This window comes from Ostrea edulis, chromosome 9 (assembly GCF_947568905.1).
Source record: "Ostrea edulis chromosome 9, xbOstEdul1.1, whole genome shotgun sequence".
Classification (NCBI taxonomy): Eukaryota; Metazoa; Mollusca; class Bivalvia; order Ostreida; family Ostreidae; genus Ostrea; species Ostrea edulis.
Genome location: NC_079172.1, coordinates 60,874,641 through 60,895,820, shown reverse-complemented (window position 1 = coordinate 60,895,820; position 21,180 = coordinate 60,874,641). Strand labels below are relative to the sequence as shown.

Below are 21,180 nucleotides of genomic sequence, written 5' to 3'. Positions count from 1 at the left end.
ACAGATCAGTAATTAATTGTTAGATCAGTAATTAATCATTAGAGAGGATGTGATACGGATCAGTAATTAATCATTAGAGAGGACATAATACGGATCAGTAATTAATTATTAGAGAGGACATGATACGGATCAGTAATTAATCATTAGAGAGGACGTGATACAGATCAGTAATTAATCATTAGAGAGGACATGATACAGATCAGTAATTAATCATTAGAGAGGACGTGATACGGATCAGTAATTAATCATTAGATCAGTAATTAATCATTAGAGAGGACGTGATACAGATCAGTAATTAATCATTAGATCAGTAATTAATCATTAGATCAGTAATTAATCATTAGAGAGGACATGATACGGATCAGTAATTAATCATTAGAGAGGACGTGATACAGATCAGTAATTAATCATTAGAGAGGACGTGATACAGATCAGTAATTAATCATTAGAGAGGACATGATACAGATCAGTAATTAATCATTAGATCAGTAATTAATCATTAGATCAGGAATTAATCATTAGAGAGGTCATGATACAGATCAGTAATTAATTGTTAGAGAAAAAATGAGGAATTTCGCAACCCAGGGTTTTGACTCTATGAGTCCAAATTAGTCATATCATTCAACGTTAATACATAATTATATTCTATTATGTAAAGCCTTTCAACAGTGTATGCACTTTTGAGGTCATTGAAGTTTTTGTTTTATACTGTTGCTGAATATTAAAATTTAGCTTAGATATTCAGAACAGGAAATTTTTTCTAGATTTCCTAACCCTTGGGAGTAGTAATACTTTTAACTAGTACTCAGGTGACTGATAAGGCCTGTGGGAGTAGTGATACTTTTAACTAGTACTCAGGTGACTGATAAGCCTTGTGGGTCTCTTGTTTTTAAAAAGAAGCTTCCTTTCAAGATTCTCAAGGATACACTTAATTAATAAATCCATAATTAATAAATTAATAATTAATTAATCATGTGGTGTCAATTTAATATTCTTCATTCCATGACCCTGAAGCTAGAGAGGGTTCACAAGAGAGGTTTAAGGAGTTTTATTCTTAGAGTACAAACTTATGAGGTGTTATCTTCCTGTATCAACAAAATGACCCGTGTGAGCATCGTGGTCCATGGGCCTCTTGTTCAGATAAATTGTATATACTATAAGAGTTGAGTCATTGTTAATGCAATAAGGTATGTTTTAACCATTGATTATTGTACTTGAAGACAAGCCAATTTTGAGACCACCCCCATGGCAATAGCACTGCTGTTTAGGATTGTTACTGGCGAGGACTGGAACAAGATCATGCATGACTGTATGGTACGTATCGGTGATTACAGAGAGGACTGGAACAAGATTATGACTGTATGGTACGTATCAATAATTACAGAGAGGACTGGAACAAGATCATGCATGACTGAATGGTACGTATCGGTGATTACAGAGAGGACTGGAACAAGATCATGCATGACTGAATGGTACGTATCAATAATTACAGAGAGGACTGGAACAAGATCATGCATGACTGAATGGTACGTATCGGTGATTACAGAAAGTACTGGAACAAGATTATGACTGTATGGTACGTATCGGTGATTACAGAGAGGACTGGAACAAGATCATGCATGACTGAATGGTACGTATCGGTGATTACAGAGAGGACTGGAACAAGATCATGACTGTATGGTACGTATCGGTGATTACAGAGAGGACTGGAACAAGATCATGACTGTATGGTACGTATCAATAATTACAGAGAGGACTGGAACAAGATCATGACTGAATGGTACGTATCGGTGATTACAGAGAGGACTGGAACAAGATCATGACTGTATGGTACGTATCAATAATTACAGAGAGGACTGGAACAAGATCATGACTGTATGGTACGTATCAATAATTACAGAGAGGACTGGAACAAGATCATGACTGAATGGTACGTATCGGTGATTACAGAGAGGACTGGAACAAGATCATGACTGTATGGTACGTATCAATAATTACAGAGAGGACTGGAACAAGATTATGACTGTATGGTACGTATCAGTGATTACAGAGAGGGCTGGAACAAGATCATGACTGTATGGTACGTATCAATAATTACAGAGAGGACTGGAACAAGATCATGACTGAATGGTACGTATCGGTGAACAAGATTATGCAAAAATTCTACTGTTTATACCATGAGGTATTTTGATCTATGACAAAGATGTGTTTAATGTATTCACTACTTTGAGTTTTCTGTCTGTGAATACATTATTGGTGTATTGGAGTGAAAGGCAATGATAAATAAATCAGTATGAATCTCTCAGACCCATGGTTTGATATTGAAGGTGTCTCGATGTCTACTTCTATTACTTTATATTATGTTTTCTTCTTTACAATCCCAATGATATTAATGGAGAAGATTTTTATAGGTACAGTAAGTGAATATTCTTTAATCCACTGTTTTTATACGCCCGTCTTAAGACGGGACGTATTATGGTATGGCGTTCATGTCCGTCCATCTGTTAGCTTTTTCGTGTCCGACCCGTAACTTAAATACTACAAGGCCTAGAATCATCAAACTTTGTCTGCAGATACATCTTGGGTAGAAGGTGTGTCGCACATTAAAACCAGGTCACTGTGACTTTTCATTAAGAAGATATCCGTCTGTCTGTCCGTCTGTTAGCTTTTTCGTGTCCGACCCGTAACTTAAATACTACAAGGCCTAGAATCATCAAACTTTGTCAGTAGATACATCTTGGGTAGAAGGTGTGTCGCACATTAAAACCAGGTCACTGTGACTTTTCATTAAGAAGATATGGCCATATATGGCAAAAACTTGTCCGGCTCATAACTTGAAAACTATTAGACCTAGAATCACCAAAATTGGTCAACTAATGCATCTTAGGTAGAAGGTGTGTCGCATCCTACTTTAAGATCACTGTGACATTTAATTAAGGTGATATAAAAAAAATGTTTTAATGGGTACAATCTATACTGTTAACAATATGTGACGGGTGTATCATGTGCCGTGGCGGTGCACTTTATTTTTATCTTGATAAAATATTGTTTAAGATGAACACTAAAATATGTCAAAGATGTTTTCTGTTTATCCATTTAGGTAGCTCCTCCATTCTGTACGATCGAGGGGAACTTCTGGGAGTCGGACTGTGGTAATGCGTCAGCCTCCATTGTGTATTTCTTTTCCTTCTATATCATCATCACCTACATTGTCCTGAACTTACTGGTCGGTGAGTGTCATTGTCCGAGTGTCCTCCTCTCACCGCACATAATCATTCCATGCTGTGAGGGGATCTCTCACTTAGCAATGCCATCATTTAAAAGTGTAACTTAATCGTTTCTGGATTTAAATGATATTTTCTAATCTTTGTGCAAAATATAGGAAGGACATCTTAAAGTGTTCTAAATCATTGAATATTTTAGCTATCATCATGGAGAACTTTTCTCTGTTTTACTCCAATGAGGAAGATGCCCTGTTGAACTACAATGACATCAGAAACTTCCAGAACACATGGAACATTGTGGATGTCAACAGAAAGGTGGGTAGTCACAGGTGTAAGTAATTACAGGTGTAAGAACATCAGTATGATCACTGGATGTCAATAATTACAGGTGTTACAACATCAGAATGATCACTGGATGTCAATAATTACAGGTGTAAGAACATCAGAATTATCACTGGATGTCAATAATTACAGGTGTTACAACATCAGAATTATCACTGGATGTCAATTATTACAGGTGTTACAACATCAGAATTATCACTGGATGTCAATTATTACAGGTGTAAGAACATCAGAATAGTCACTGGATGTCAATTATTACAGGTGTTACAACATCAGAATGGTCACTGGATGTCAATAATTACAGGTGTTACCACATCAGAATTATCACTGGATGTCAATTATTACAGGTGTAAGAACATCAGAATGATCACTGGATGTCAATTATTACAGGTGTTACAGCATCAGAATAGTCACTGGATGTCAATAATTACAGGTGTAAGAACATCAGAATAGTCACTGGATGTCAATGATTACAGGTGTTACAACATCAGAATAGTCACTGGATGTCAATTATTACAGGTGTTACAACATCAGAATTATCACTGGATGTCAATAATTACAGGTGTAAGAACATCAGAATGGTCACTGGAATGATTTATGATATTCGTGTGGTTAGATTTCATGATAGATTTCACTTCAATTCCAGGGTGTCATTCCTGTCCGTCGTGTAAAATTCTTGTTGAGGTTACTGAAAGGTCGTCTGGAGGTCGACTTGGAGAAGGAGAGACTGGTCTTCAAGCACATGTGTTATGAGATGGAACGTCTCCACGCGGGAATGGATGTGTCATTTCATGATGTCATCAGGTCAGTGACAAATCCGAAAAGAAATTTGTAATCAGGTCTATTTACTCCTTCTGTTTTATTTTGTGAACTGTATATGACCAGCCCAAGATTGCATATCAAACACAAGAGATTTTACAACATATATCTTGTAATTATGCAGGTATTTGTGTTATCCCCATAGCTGAGGGTTGTTGTTTTTTTTAGAATAATCCAGGGACTATTCTTGTGTTGACTGCTTTTTCACAATGAATATTGCTCTTTTAAGACTTTCTGTACCGTTCCTTTCAGCATGCTGTCCTACCGGTCAGTGGACATCTGTAAGAGTCTACAGCTAGAGGAGTTACTGGCCAGACAGGAACTAGAGTACACCATCGAGGAGGAGGTAGCCAAACAGACCATACGCAACTGGCTGGACTCTTGTCTCAAGAGGATCCGAGCGGTCAGTACTCTCCTGATATTAAGTGTGACTTACAGGAAAATTGTATGAAGAAAGCTAGCCACAGGTCAAGTTTGTTTGAAGTGTGCTCTCTTTTGACATGAAATTCATAAAGATAGCTTGCAACACCTATTAGAAGTCCCATGAATTTTGTGTATGAAACACATTTGATTGTGGAAAATCCTTCGTTAAAATTGCATCTAAATAGCTCAGAGCAGTTATTACTCCTTCTCATCTCAAAGAACCAAATTTTGAATACATGTATGTAAAATTGAAGTATTGAAACCATCCCAAATCATTGATTCAGAAATTTTTGATTAAATCAATGTCTCAGATTTCTGCTGATAAGTCTATGTTAACATGTATAAAACTCACAGGATTCTCATTTGAAGATAAAATCTTAAATCTGAGCAATAAAACATTACTGACTTATCCACTCTGGTATCTGTGTGTAAACCTCTATTAATAATTAGCTGCTCTTCAACAATATATTATCCATGTCCTGAAGCTAAAGCTTTGGCATTCATTTATTTAAATGCACATTGTACTGGGTAAATCCAAGAAGAGTGCCGAATAAATATTCATTGGAATTCATCCCACATTCTCCAGATTTTAGGATTTTTAAATTCATGCATTAGCCATTCCCAGTAACGGTTTCTCTATAACCTGTTCCTATTCATCCCACATTCTCCAGATTTTCAGATTTTTTAATTAATTAGCCATCCCCAGTAACGGTTTCTCTATGACCTGTTCCTATTTTGAGTGGTGAATTCACTGTATAGAGATTTCTTGTCAATTGAAGAGGAAGGTTACAGGAACACGCCTCTGTGGAGGATTTTTGGATATTTACGTATTATTGGGATTATTTTTGGATATTTATGTAATATTGAGATTATTTACTCTTTAATTTATTATATTTTGATTCTGTGTATCTCGATGTTGTTCACATGAGATCAGCTGATTTATTTTCTGCTGTCAGCATGGTCATTTAAAGTCAATATATCGTATTAAGCATGCTCTGTTCTGTTTCCATGGTAAATCAAATATTGTGATATGACACCATATACAAATCGACAAGCACAGATTTATTTTTAATGTATGTAAATTTATAAGAGTTTGATACAGCATATTCATATCTCTATATATATACATTATATGAATGTTTTAATTTTATTCTTTACAAACACAAAATTACCAGGTCATTTGTATTTTATTTTGTATGTGCTTTATTTGTTGAGCAATATATGTTCTTCATTTGACAGAAAGCACCTCCTCAGCAGGTAATTAAATGCTTAGGGCAGACTGCATGTAGACAGGTGTATAAATGTTTAACAAAATCCTTCCCTTCTGTCCTAGAATTAGATTACACGATCTGGTAAAGGGCGATATGAAGCGAGGCTGGTAAAGGGCGATACAAAGCGAGGCTGGTAAAGGGTGATATAAAGTGAGGCTGGTAAAGGGCGATATAAAGTGAGGCTGGTAAAGGGCGATGTGAAGTGAGGCTGGTAAAAGGCGATATAAAGTGAGACTGGTAAAGGGCGATACAAATTGAGGAATAGAAGTCAACTGTAGTTCATACTGATTTTTTTTCTGTATTGATACCCGGTGTCTAAACAGTCATACATATGTATACATCATATAATTAGCATTGTTACCCGTCTCCTACAGGAAATATTAATTTCATTTGAAAGGAAGAAAACTCTATTCATTAATCAAGATATGATATTTCTTTATCAATATCAGGCACTTGTTTTTTAATTGAGTTTCATTAAAGATATATTCTTGACGAGTCGGGTCACTAACTGTACATTCAGACCTGTAATGCGATAGTTACTTGACGAGTCGGATCACTAAGTGCACACCTGGACCTGTAATACTGAAGTTACTTGATGGGTCGGATCACTAGCTGTAATACTGAAGTTATTGGACGGGTCGGATCACTAGCTGTAATACTGAAGTTACGGGTCGGATCACTAGCTGTATTACTATAGTTACTTGACGGGTCGGATCACTAGCTGTAATACTGAAGTTACGGGTCGGATCACTAGCTGTATTACTATAGTTACGGGTCGGATCACTAGCTGTAATACTATATTTAAGGGTCGGATCACTAGCTGTAATACTGAAGTGACGAGTCGGATCACTAGCTGTAATACTATAGTTACGGGTCGGATCACTAGCTGTACATCCAGACCTGTGTGTAGTGCTAGACAGAAATCAGTAGTTACAGTACAGCCCTCAGCAATAGCACACATTTAGAGCAGACTTCCCAGCACTCTTTTCCTTGCAGTATAAACATATTTACTAGAATGTAATGTTCTTAATCAGTTGTTTTAGTTCATCTGAGTCTACACTTTAAAAGACCTTTTCCTATCATATTTAGCCATTGTATCAGTGGTTTCTCCTTGCTAGAAGTTGAAGGTGATTTATAAGATGATTTACCAGTGGGTGTCTGAACATGTGTATCTGGAGCAGTTTTATAATGACAGTCTGAAGAGTGCTGTTCAAGGTTCCAGTCTCACACTTCTACAGAGATGGCAGATGACGAAAGGAAAATGTGAGGATCAATAGGTCAAGGTGGTAGTCAGTAAATAAATATGTTGCTAGGGAATGTTCTACTTGATAGTGCCTATGTTACACCATCACAATGAAAAGACATGTAGCAACACAATGGTTAGTGTATGATATATAAACTTCAACACTGAATCCTGAAAGCTCTCAGTTTGGTGGTGCCTGTCTCAGTTTGCCAGTATCTGTCTCCTGTGACAATACTTTTATTTGGCGGTGCTTGCCACAGCTCTCAGTTTGGTGGTGCCTGTGACAGCTCTCAGTTTGGTGGTGCCTGTGACAGCTCTCAGTTTGGTGGTGCCTGCTCTCAGTTTGGCAGTGCCTGTGACAGTTCTGTTTGGTGGTGCCTGCTCTCAGTTTGGTGGTGTCTTTGACAGCTCTCAGTTTGGCAGTGCCTGTGACAGCTCTCAGTTTGGTGGTGCCTGCTCTCAATTTGGTGGTGTCTTTGATAGCTCTCAGTTTGGCAGTGCCTATTACAGCTCTCAGTTTGGTGGTGCCTGCTCTCAGTTTGGTGGTGCCTGCTCTCAGTTTGGTGGTGTCTTTGACAGCTCTCAGTTTGGCAGTGACTGTGATTGGCATGCTGCTTATTTCTGCTGAACTATGTCTTTGTCGCAAGAAAACAGATAGCAAATGTGTTTCTCTGTTGCTAAATGCTTTGCCTTGACAGTTTTAACAGTATCTGTCCTGCGTTCACATGAAAGCTTGTCATTCACATGAGATTCCTGCTCTGTGATTGGGTCTTGTTAACTTTGCTTAAGCTAATGGCAATGAAGCTTGGGATCTACTGTAACATATCAAGAAAGAAATAAAGATGTTTATGTGGACAGGGCTCAACAGTTTCATTTGTCCAACTTTCCTTGATTGTCTTCATGATGAAACAAGTTCATTTCAAACAACCGCATATCTTTCATCAGCAATAGATATAATTATTGCACTAATTCACTGAGTATGTGAACCTGTGAATTAATTTTTACTAATCCCAAGATTAAACCAATCTTACATTGTTCATATTTTGATGGACTTGACAGTAGTTAATGCTTACAACACAGTTAACTGGACTGGTGTTATTTTGATGGACTTGACAGTAGTTAATGCTTACAACACACAGTTAACTGGACTGGTGTTATTTGCGTACAGAAGTAGAGGACAAATTCAGTTTATTTTAAAATCGAATAATATGTACCCAGTACATGTATGTATATTAAGAGTACTCGAGTTTTGACTAGGACAATGAGCAAATTTAGAAACTTTTTTTTTTTAAATCAACGAATATAGAATTTATGTTGTGGATAATTTTGATAATGTTGAGTCCTGGTGGAAATTCTGTCAGTTACCTTATTTATGTTCTTATAAACGTTACAATAAAAATGTGTCCATTGTGATGATACATGCTTAATATTAAGAACCTGCATAACGTGTGGAGGCTTCCATTATTTTGCTGAATGAAACCTGTACCCTGGATTTTCTGAAAGCTTGTGCTTTGGTGCTATGAATTTGAGTTCTTGGTTCTTGACAATTACGTTCTTTAAATTTTGTGACTCTATTTAAGCTATGTGGATTTTCTTCCTAATCATCATTTTTCAGTCTGAAAAGTCTTGAAAAGTTCACAATGAAATCAAATGATCATTTCAGTTTTCTTCAGATTGTAACTGATTGCGTCAGTTGTAAGCATTGTTTACCTTCCCGATGTTTTAGGTCAGGCTCTAAAGTGTTATCCTTTCCACCTACAGTCACCATATCATACATATATGGACTACCCATGGGACGAAGATGTTCCCTATCGATTTTGAGGTCAAAAGGTCAAAGATCAAGCGCACTGTACATAGAAGTTGCAATATGGTTTCCGGGTTCTAAAGTGTTATCCTTTCCACCTACAGTCACCATATTATACATATGGACTACCCATGGGACGAAAATGTTCCCTATCGAATTTGGGGTCAAAGGTCAAGTGCACTGGACATTGTAGTAGCAATATGGTTTCTGGGCTCTAAACCATTATCCTTTCCACCTACAATCACCATATCTTACATATGGAGTACCCATGGGATAAAGATGTTCCCTATCAACTTTGGTGTCAAAGGTCAAGCACACTCCTAGAGAAGAGACTATCCAAGGTTTTGTCATGCCCTTTCTACACTCAGGAAAGAAGTAATTTATACGTATTAACAACACCCTTTTGGAGATTGGGGTAAGCGGGGGGTATTCTTAGTGAGCATTGCTCACAGTACCTCTTGTTTATTTCTGTTTTCAGAAGAGTAACACTAAACAGTTCTTGCATAATAACGAAGAAAATATAAAGATTTTTTATTGGGGGATTTTTTTAAGGGTGAATAAAACTTAGTATGTCCAGATCATTCATCCAATAAATTGTTTACTATGCCAAATCAACATTTACTGTACAATAAATTGTTTACTATACCAAATCAACATTTACTGTACAATAAATTGTTTACTATACCAAATCAACATTTACTGTACCTGTACTTATTTTATCAGGATTCAAATTTTAGCGGCTTTTAAAGTGAAGCAAGATCTCGAGCGCTAAGAAGTAGGTACAGTTTCTACTGTCATCTAGCCCAGAAAATATATGATTTCAGCAGGGGTCCCAAAATCTGGCATTCAAATGAGGAATATATAAGCATTTCAAAACTATGTTTAATTTGATCCGAAATTGCGTTTGTTGTATGACAGGAGCGTGAAGTTGGCATAAAATTGCCAAAAATGCCAAAATCAATGAAAAATTTCATAAATTCAGAGTGTTTTCCTTTCAGAAAACATACAGCCCATGCGTCGAGCAAACTCATATTCAAATACATTTTTCGTCTTCTTTTAATACACAATACATATTAATTGCATTTTGCTCGACGGATGGAAACACCTTTTCCTAAGCAATATAATCTGGATCAAATTTAACACTTATCAAACTCTTTTTTTTATTCATGACGTAATAATGCTATCAAATTAGAAATAACTTTGATTTAAGTTGAGATATAGTATACTTGGGATGTATTTAATTTATTCAAAATACAGATCAAGCTTGATTCAAGACCCATTTAAATCAGAATTTTTTTGCCCAATTGGTCTTTTTATGTACACAATTGTACCTTGTTCTTTATGCTGCGGTAAAGTATTGAAATTTCTATTCACCAAACACGGAACAAGCACTAAAATCATGATTACAGGAAATAACTGCACCAAATTTTAAATACGCCAAAATATGTATACATACAGTATTATCAAATTGTTTCCTTTATAGCAACAGATTTGATACTGGTTTCCGCAATCTGACTAAAGTACAGACCTATTTTATATTGAATTATAGTCAGATTACTGGTGTCCGTGTCTGGACATTTACTAGATGTGATGTTCAACAATGAAATGCTAGAGTGTTTTCAAACAGGTGGAATAATGAATTATATCACAAAGTCTTCCCTAGTCACATGACCAAATAAACCAATTGGATCAGTTCTTTCATAAAATCTTGCAAGTTGGGTATATACATGTACCTGGATTTCAATAATATATTCACCAAAAGAGATGAGTCTGGAGATAAAATTTTAGAAATATCTGGTTGGTGGATCCAGGACTTTCAGGAGCGGGTTAGACATCCTAAATGATACAGAAGAATCGGTGCCTTGGTGGGGTTTTGCCACCACTGAACACTTGTTATTTCAGAAAGTTGAGGGAGAAAGAAGTTTGAACTTGAGAATCAAAGTAGGAGGCAAAGCATGTCACACATATACTACATTATATATCTGCATATTTGAATGTTGTTCTTAATAAGTGTTATGTACAAATGTTATAATTTATTTAGTTTGCATAAAGCTTAAAATACATGATATTTTATTATGTTGTAGATAATGCTTATTTATAAGTTACGCCTGATAATATGTCACTGTTTCATATTAAACAGAAAGAACACACAAATCTGATCTCAAATCTCCGGGCCACGAACGAGCAACATCTGTTTACACTGACGGAGCAGCCATCCAGCGCTGCAGAGAGCAGTGAGGATAATCGTAATGAGAGTCCTGTAGTGAGGACCAGGAAGAAGGGAATGGTGGAGTTACAGCCCCCTAACATCTTAGTTCAGCCCCCACCCCCACCCACACAGGTAAATATAAGTTACAGCCCCACCCACACATGTAAATATATGTCACAGCCCCACCCACACAGGTAAATATAAGTTACAATCCCACCCACACAGGTAAATGTAAGTTACAACCCCACCCACACAGGTAAATGTAAGTTACAGCCCCCACCCACACAGGTAAATGTAAGTTACAGCCCCCACCCACACAGGTAAATGTAAGTTACAGCCCCCACCCACACAAGTAAATGTAAGTTACAACCCCACCCACACAGGTAAATATAAGTTACAGCCCCCACCCACACAAGTAAATGTAAGTTACAGCCCCCACCCACACAAGTAAATGTAAGTTACAGCCCCCACCCACACAGGTAAATGTAAGTTACAACCCCCACCCACACAAGTAAATGTAAGTTACAACCCCCACCCACACAAGTAAATGTAAGTTACAGCCCCATAACATCTTAGTTTATCTCGCACCTCCACCCATTTAGGAAAATGTCCAAGTTTCAGCCCCCACCTACACACTTTGAGCTCTCGCTTCGAGCCCCCTAACACCACCACCACCCACACCACCACCCACACCACCACCCACACAGGTCAATCTTCCTATTCCAGTCCTCCAACATCTTAACTCAGCCCCCCCCCCCCCCCCCACACACACACACACCACCACCCACACAGGTAAATCTTCCTATTCCAGTCCTCCAACATCTTAACTCAGCCCCCCCCCCCCCCCCCCCCCCCCCCCCACACCACCACCCACACAGGTAAATCTTCCTATTCCAGTCCTCCAACATCTTAACTCAGCCCCCCCCCCCCCCCCCCCCCCCCCCCCCACACACACACACACACACACACACACACCAGGTAAATATCAAGTAGCAGCGTCCAACCACACTGGTATATACCCAAGAGGAACCGACACACACACAAGTAGATGTAAATATTCAAGTTACATCCACACCCACTTAATACACATCTAAATTACAGCCCCTAATATCTTAGTTAAGCCTTTATCACAACCAACATCTGAGTAACTGTCCCCTAACAATTTTGTACAGCCCACACCCACAGTCAGGTAAATAAATATCCAAATAACTGCTCCATAACATCTTAGTTCAGCTCACACCCATACAGGTTAATATTTGAGTTACAGTCCCCATCCACTCAGTTAAACATCCAAATAGCTGTCCCCTAACACTTTTGTTCAGCTCACACCCACACAGGTAAATATTTGAGCTACGGTTCCCACCCCCACTCAATGGGTGGGGACTGTAACATCCAAGTAGGTGCCCCCTAACATTTTAGTTCAGTCCACACACCCACCCATACAGGTAAACATCCAATTACAACCTTTAGCATCTTACTTTTGTCCCCTTCCACATAGGTAAGCATCCTAGTTACGGCCCCCAAAGTCAACTGCCACTCCCCCCTACACAGATTATAGCCACCACCTATACAGATTATAGACACCACCTATACAGATTATAGCCACCACCTATACAGATTATAGCCACCACTTATACAGATTATAGACACCACCTATACAGATTATAGCCACCACTTATACAGATTACAGCCACCACCTATACAGATTACAGCCACCACCCATACAGATTATAGACACCACCTATACAGATTATAGACACCACCCATACAGATTATAGCCTCCACCCATACAGATTATAGCCACATAATTTAAACCTTAACCCTGTCAGAGAAGTTACCGCAATGAAAGTATATACATATGTAAGACTCTAAAGTACGATGGTCACTCAAAAGTGTGATGGTCCCACCTAAGTGCAATGGTTTGCAGCAAAGTGCGATTGTTTGTTAACGTTATGGATGCCAAAGTGCGATGGTCCCTCTCCTATAGGTATGCTACACCAACATGCAATGGTCCGTCATTTGTAGGCACACCACGCCGAAGTGCGATGGTCTGACACACCAAAGTCTGATGGTATGGGGTAGAGTAACGTTTGTGACATCACGTTATTATGACGTCATTCGTAATGACTTTCAAAATCAAACCAAAGAAATGCAACGTCAGTTTCCTCAACAAAGGTTCTTGCTGCTGGCACCAACGTCTTCGGGATATTAGAGGAAGGTACGGATTATATTTAAAGATTGACAGGGACGCTAGCAAGGGGCAATGGATAGTGAGAACAGCAAAGTACATTTGTTGTCGAAATATCTACTTCGCCCAAACATGCTTTAATTCATGATCATTTACAGTGTATTACTTGTGACGTATACATAATAAATTCCTGCATGGGGGTATGCTATAATGTAAAGCATTCTGTATATGATTTCACGTTTGAAAATTTCGTTTTTAATAACAGAACAACTAAATGGTAATGAAATAAGTTTTTATTATCATATTTTGCAGAGATTTTGCATTGATATTTTGGTGAAACACTACAGGGTTGGTACAGTCTGTACCAAAACACTGTGTCCATTCAATTTTGCAAACCAATGGACTTCGGTGTGTAACACCATAGCATTTTAGTGCATTCATCTCATACCATCGCACTTTGGCGTGTCACACCATCGGGGTTTGGTACAGACCATTGCACTTCTGTATGATTATCGCACTTTGGAGTCCCATTTTAATTTAGAGTTACAACAGCAAATCATTGAGTGCTTTAGTGATACTTTTCATGTCATCAGCAGTGCATGGTGAACACAGAGAGATCACTTCATCTGATTTCCTTGTGCTCATTTATTTGTCTGTCAGTCAGTCTGTTTGAGTGGAGTTGTATTATATAATGAAACTATTTCAGGCATCATGTGTTCAATGAACACTCTAGTTAGAGGAAATATTTGTACGTATTTGATAAAACTGTATTTTAATCATGCCTCCTATTTCAGTCACCGACAATGAGAACTTCACCCAGAGTGGAGAAGGAGAGACCCACACTAAAAAAGAGATCAGGAAGGTTATCCTCAGGTAAGGAATCGGTACATACTCAACGAGACAGGTAACTCTAATACATAGACAAAAGTGACAGGTAAATCCACAGACTTACTCCAATACATAGACAAAGAAAGGTAACTCCACAGCTTACTCCATTACATACACAGACAGGTAACTCCACAGACTTACTCCAATACATACAGAGACAGGTAAATCCACAGCTTACTCCAATACATACAGAGACAGGTAACTCCACAGAGCTTACTCCAATACATACAGAGACAGGTAACTCCACAGAGCTTACTCCAATACATACAGAGACAGGTAAATCCACAGCTTACTCCAATACATACACAGATAATAATGGCTTATAGTAATATAGGATACAGAGCTTACTCCAATACATACAGAGACAGGTAAATCCACAGAGCTTACTCCAATACATACACAGATAATAATGGCTTATAGTAATATAGGATACAGAGCTTACTCCAATACATACAGAGACAGGTAAATCCACAGAGCTTACTCCAATACATACACAGACAGGTAACTCCACAGAGCTTACTCCAATACATAGACAAAGAAAGGTAACTCCACAAACGTACTCCAATACATACAGAGCCAGGTAAATCCACAGCTTACTCCAATACATACACAGACAGGTAACTCCACAGAGCTTACTCCAATACATACACAGACAGGTAACTCCACAGAGCTTACTCCAATACATACAGAGACAGGTAACTCCACGAAGCTTACTCCAATACATACAGAGACAGGTAACTCCACACAGCTTACTCCAATACATAAACAGACAGGTAACTCCATAGAGCTTACTCCAATACATACAGACAGATAAATGGAGTTTAATGGAAGAATACTCCAATACATATATATAGAGGGAAAAGTAACTCTACAGACTTATAGTGAGAGGATACTTTAATATATAACTCTACAGGCTTATAGTGAGAGGATACTTTAATATATAACTCTACAGGCTTATAGTGAGAGGATACTTTGATAATATATATATCTACAGGCTTATAGTGAGAGGATACTTGATAATATAGAACTCTACAGGCTTATAGTGAGAGGATACTTTAATATATAACTCTACAGGCTTATAGTGAGAGGATACAGGCTTATAGTGAGAGGATACTTTAATATATAACTCTACAGGCTTATAGTGAGAGGATACTTTAATATATAACTCTACAGGCTTATAGTGAGAAGATACTTTGATATATAACTCTACAGGCTTATAGTGAGAGGATACTTGATAATATAGAACTCTACAGGCTTATAGTGAGAGGATACTTTAATATATAACTCTACAGGCTTATAGTGAGAGGATACAGGCTTATAGTGAGAGGATACTTTAATATATAACTCTACAGGCTTATAGTGAGAGGATACTTTAATATATAACTCTACAGGCTTATAGTGAGAAGATACTTTGATATATAACTCTACAGGCTTATAGTGAGAGGATACTTTAATATATAGCTCTACAGGCTTATAGTGAGAGGATACTTTGATAATATATAACTCTACAGGCTTATAGTGAGAGGATACTTTAATATATAACTCTACAGGCTTATAGTGAGAGGATACTTTGATATATAACTCTACAGGCTTATAGTGAGAGGATACTTTGATAATATATAACTCTACAGGCTTATAGTGAGAGGATACTTTAATATATAACTCTACAGGCTTATAGTGAGAGGATAGTTTGATAATATAGAACTCTACAGGCTTATAGTGAGAGGATACTTTAATATATAACTCTACAGACTTATAGTGAGAGGATACTTTAATATATAACTCTACAGACTTATAGTGAGAGGATACTTTAATATATAACTCTACAGGCTTATAGTGAGAGGATACTTTAATATATAACTCTACAGGCTTATAGTGAGAGGATACTTTGATATATAACTCTACAGGCTTATAGTGAGAGGATACTTTGATAATATATAACTCTACAGGGTTATAGTGAGAGGATACTCCAAACATACAGAGTTTATACTGGGGGACACTCAATAGGACGATTTCTTTGATGAATACAAGTATTAGGAATCCATGTTGTCACTCACATCTGTGACACACAAATCAATCTGCTTAAATACAAGTGCAGGGTTCTCTGGAATGCAAAAAACTGGAGTCTGCAGACACATCCCCAGGCTCCAGCAAACTGTAGTACATATATTTGAATGTCATTGTGTTTTGATAATTGCCTACACAGAAATTATGATTGAATGGGGTACAGAAACTGCCAGGTGTAAGGTTTTTTGTTTCTTTGTTAACCTGCAGTATTTACCAATGACGGTAAGTAAAAGTATTGCTAATTATTTTTGGCTCATTTTCCAGGTAAAAAATATAAATGATGCAAAACACTGAATAATTTGTTGATTGACAATAGATGTAGATGTACTGCATGGTAGTATTGTAATCAACATTTGACCAATTTGTACAGTTTAATTAAATTCTGTTATAGTTGTAAAATGAATTGCATTTGTATAATTATTGCTGATATGGACTATGATAAATATATTTTCAAGGTCACATTGTATGAGGATGTGACTAATACCAGTAAATGCACACAAAACCCCAAAACTAATCAACTATTTTCCTCAGATCCTAAAATCAATGTTTTCAAATATGAGAAGTTCATGAAGTTTATGTATGTGAATTTACATATTTGAATATCGATTAATCAATAATCATTATACATTATTTTGTACTGACAGATAATTTTTAACTTGTGGACTCATCAAAATTTACTATACTCATTCTTTTCAAAAATGATGAGTGTAGGACTTATTTTGACATAGCTGCAATGAGTGTAGGACTTATTTTGACATAGCTGCAATAATGTAGCCCTCTCCATTTTTTTTTCTTTGTGGGAGAGGGCTACAACTCCTTAGGATCTCCATAATGGTGCAAATGTGGGAGTGATTCACTCCCGCAACATTTTCGATCGTTCTAAACATTTGCTGACTTTCTGTACGTAAATAAAATGATATTCTATGTTTCTAGTCAATACATAAATTTACAACCCGCAACTTACAATTTGTGAGGCTCTATTCTACGATTTTTAACAATTTTGATACATTCCAATTTCTCGATTCATATTTAAGTGCCATGTTTGATGTACTGAAGTTTCAACTTGTGATTGTCAAGTTATTTGCATTTGCCATATAAAGTAGTATTTACATCAATGGACAAGTACGGAGGTGAAAGCTATTTCGTCAGTATTGAAAAGGTTTAAATTTAATACCAAATTACAAAACGAACAGCAGAATGTAAATTCTTTCTGCCACCATATGATTTTTTTTTCTTTGTCAGAATATGACTCGAGTAACTACATTTTCGCACTGATTGTCAATGTTAAGATTTTTCAGTTGATCCACCTAAGAGATCTCATGATAACAAGCATGGCGGAGCAGGCAAAGAATTTTGCATGCTTTACATGATTTTTACTGAATAACACCTTTATTAGACATGCCTGAGCACAAAGCTGGAACTCCTTTTGGTGTAAACAACATTTGGGACTAATACACAGAGCTTATTATCAGTTATTCATTAAATTATTTTGCACCATTGCGGAGATCCTATGGAATTGTACCCCTATCCCGAAAACGTCAGAATGAAAAAAAAATAGGATAGGACTACATTATTGCATCTAATCTTGACGAAATTCTACAGAGAACCCTGCAAGTCTCCAGTAGTCACTTATAAACTACAGACCTTTTAATCTGATATTCTGTTAATATGATAATTTTGCATGGATTAATGGACTATCAGATAAACAGGAACCCAGTGTAGTTATAAAGTACCTTTTTTTCAAATTCTAAAAAGCAATGTGTCTGGAAGACTGTGTTGTCCGAGACTTTTAGTTGAGCCCCCCTTTTTTTTCATTTTCAGGGAGTAATTATAAAGGACTGACTGTGAACCTAAGTCAGACATCGGAGATCAAGAGTGAGACCCTAACTGTCTCCCCACTCCAGAAAACATTCACAGAGAGCATTCTGATTGGTGAGAATGTGTCCACGAACATCCAATCATGGTGGGGGGATCAGTTCTCACAACAACATGAGCACGAAAACTGATCAACCAGTGTTGTTAATGAACAGTGAAAGAGCATGACAACTGACCGGTGTCCATGTGAACGGAGGATAGAGTTGTCTAGAGGTCATACTGTATGAGATGTATTACATTTTGTCTGCATTTCCAAGATATGAAGTGATTTATACAATGGAGGACAGAGGAACACTAATCGGACTTTGGTTAGAACTGTGGTGGAAAATTGGCTGTTTTACGATTTATATATTCTCAGTATCTCTAGAGTGAGGGAGGGGGGGATACGATTTATATATTCTCAGTATCTCTAGAGTGAGGGAGGGGGAGATACGATTTATATATTCTCAGTATCTCTAGAGTGTTGAAGATAAGATTTATTCTCAGTATCTCTGGAGTGTGGGGGTGGGGAATAAGATTTACATGTATATATCTTCTCAGTATCTCTTGAGTGGAGGGGGGAGATTTATATTTTATATATATTCTCAGTATCTCTAGAGTGGGAGGGGGTAAGATTTATATTTTATATCTATTCTCAGTATCTCTGGAGTGTGTTTGGGGGGATAAGATTTCTATATATTCTCAGTATCTCTGGAGTGTGTTTGGGGGGATAAGATTTCTATATATTCTCAGTATCTCTGGAGTGTTGGGGAGGGGGGATACGATTTACATGTATATATATATATATATATATATATATATATATATATATATATTCTCAGTATCTCTGGAGTGTGTGTGGGGGATAAGATTTATATCTATTCTCAGTATCTCTGGAGTGAGGGGGGGGGGGGGGGAGATTTCTATTCAGAATCTTGGGAATGAGGATTATAGATATATATAGCTGTAAGAGTCGAATGACAACAATTTTTTACAGGATTTGTTGTACAACATAATTTATATTTGTGAATTCTTCATTATTGTCCATTGATTTAACTCAGGTTTGTGTGGAAAGTTGTAGAGAGACTGTTCACCATGTGTTCGTTTTAGATGCCTTCATCATTATTTTACATGTTCAATGTATTCAAATCATGTCATTACAAAGAAATGCCAAAGTTTGTGCAATATTCAATTTGTGCCTGGTGTATCACAATTGAAAATATTTCAAAATGTTTTCCAAAGACGTGCTTTTGTGGCATACCGATATTTAATGTAGCTAGGTTACACTTTTGTGATACTGTTCATTCTCATAGTGTGTTAGCAATATATGTACCAATCATTAATCAATTTTGCTGAGGAGAACATTTCTCTAATAACTACATTTGGTGTATACGTACAGTATATTAAGTTTTCATGAGGCTGTGAATGTATAGGATGTGTACAGTGGTTGTAGTTTTACAAGATTCCCTGGTTGGAAGTCTCTTGTGAGCTTTCCTGATCCACGTTTGTCTGTTGTGTAGTTTAATTTCAGCTGTATGTTTGGTTCAATGTAATTCAAGTTTGTTATTACCATGACCCAGGGGAACAAAACTAGATGCAATAAGCATCCACATTTTTACTTTATAGGATCGATATATGGAATTTATAGGAATAACAAATCTTGTAAACAGCAAGGATATCAGTTTTTGTGTGTCATGTGTGAGCTCCTTAGTTCAGTTCAAATTCAGGGTTGTTTGAACCACTGCCCACTTGGCCAAAATGAAGACACGATAGGGGTTGAATTTTTCACATTGTATATACTAAGTAAAGTCTCCAAAAATCCATTAAGGCTAATTTATGAAATCGATATACAAACATGTAATGTAGATTTAAATTTGTTCAAATCCAACCCAAGGCCTGCATGATTCAAAGTTTTAATACAGAATGAGGAATAAGGTTGTCAACATGCAACTCTCCTCTGGTAGTAGAACGTTTTCTGGTCAGGGCCCTTAGGTAAGTATTCTATTACACAATTTCTATTCTGGTGTTAGATTGGGGTATTTTTACGGTATAAACATCTTCTATGTAGGTTATATTTCTGTGATATCAATGTAATTCAAAAAATTAGATATTGAATTTATTTGGGTAAATATCTTGTATTATATAGTGATCCATATAAACTTTCCATGTGTACACCAAGTAATGTGTTTATACTGAGAACCAGACAAGTCGGGTGAGCAATAATGATCTTATAATGATGATCTATGTGCTGTCTAATCTGTGTACCCTTTTCTTGCCAAATAATTATGTCTACTTTAATGTACCAAATACATTTGTACTTTTTAACTGTTTACAACATGGGAGATGTTTAGTTTTGAGCTCTACTGGTAAAAGACCAACCAAGCTTATGTGACAGCAAACTTTTCAAAACAAGTGTTGTGTTGTTATAGCATGTTATCATTAAAGATTCTGGATTCTTTGGTTGTGTGTGTGATTGATATAGTGCTACCCATCTATATATCGACTGTACATAGGACTAAACTGTGGTGAGCTTCCCAAATCAAACTTAATGGGTTATTTTTTATCCTATTCCAACTCTCTGCAACATGTTCTTATTATGAAATTACACATAAAAAAGTTTATTTTCACTTCTTTTTTTTTCGCTTCGTAAGTGCAAGCCCCGCTCATGCTATGGCCGCATCAAACCTAAGACGTAGCAGAAAAGGAGAAGATAACGAACAGTAATCAATCCATAATTTTTATAAGGAATGCAGAATTAAAGAGTTGGGTAAACACGAATCCCTGAGCACACCAGAGGTGGGATCAGGTGCCTAAAAGGAGCAAGTATCCCCTGTTGACCGGTCACACC

At 37.0% G+C, this 21,180-nt stretch overlaps 1 protein-coding gene across 5 annotated transcripts in view; it reads left to right on the top strand.

Annotated features, from left to right (window-relative positions):
* Positions 1–20,788, top strand: part of LOC125658344 (sodium leak channel NALCN-like) — a 78,530-nt gene extending 57,742 nt beyond the window's left edge. For 3 of the 5 annotated variants that reach the window (XM_056149800.1, XM_056149797.1, XM_056149796.1), the window contains 9 exons: positions 1,221–1,314; positions 3,101–3,230; positions 3,424–3,539; positions 4,213–4,370; positions 4,638–4,788; positions 6,048–6,065; positions 11,267–11,467; positions 14,318–14,396; positions 18,300–20,788. In XM_056149800.1, coding sequence (XP_056005775.1) covers positions 1,221–1,314; positions 3,101–3,230; positions 3,424–3,539; positions 4,213–4,370; positions 4,638–4,788; positions 6,048–6,065; positions 11,267–11,467; positions 14,318–14,396; positions 18,300–18,484 — 1,132 coding nt within the window. In that variant the 3' untranslated portion in view covers positions 18,485–20,788. The remainder of the gene's footprint in view (positions 1–1,220; positions 1,315–3,100; positions 3,231–3,423; positions 3,540–4,212; positions 4,371–4,637; positions 4,789–6,047; positions 6,066–11,266; positions 11,468–14,317; positions 14,397–18,299) is intronic. The other 2 variants (XM_056149801.1, XM_056149798.1) reach the window with 1 other exon arrangement.
* The last annotated feature ends 392 nt before the right edge of the window (positions 20,789–21,180 follow it).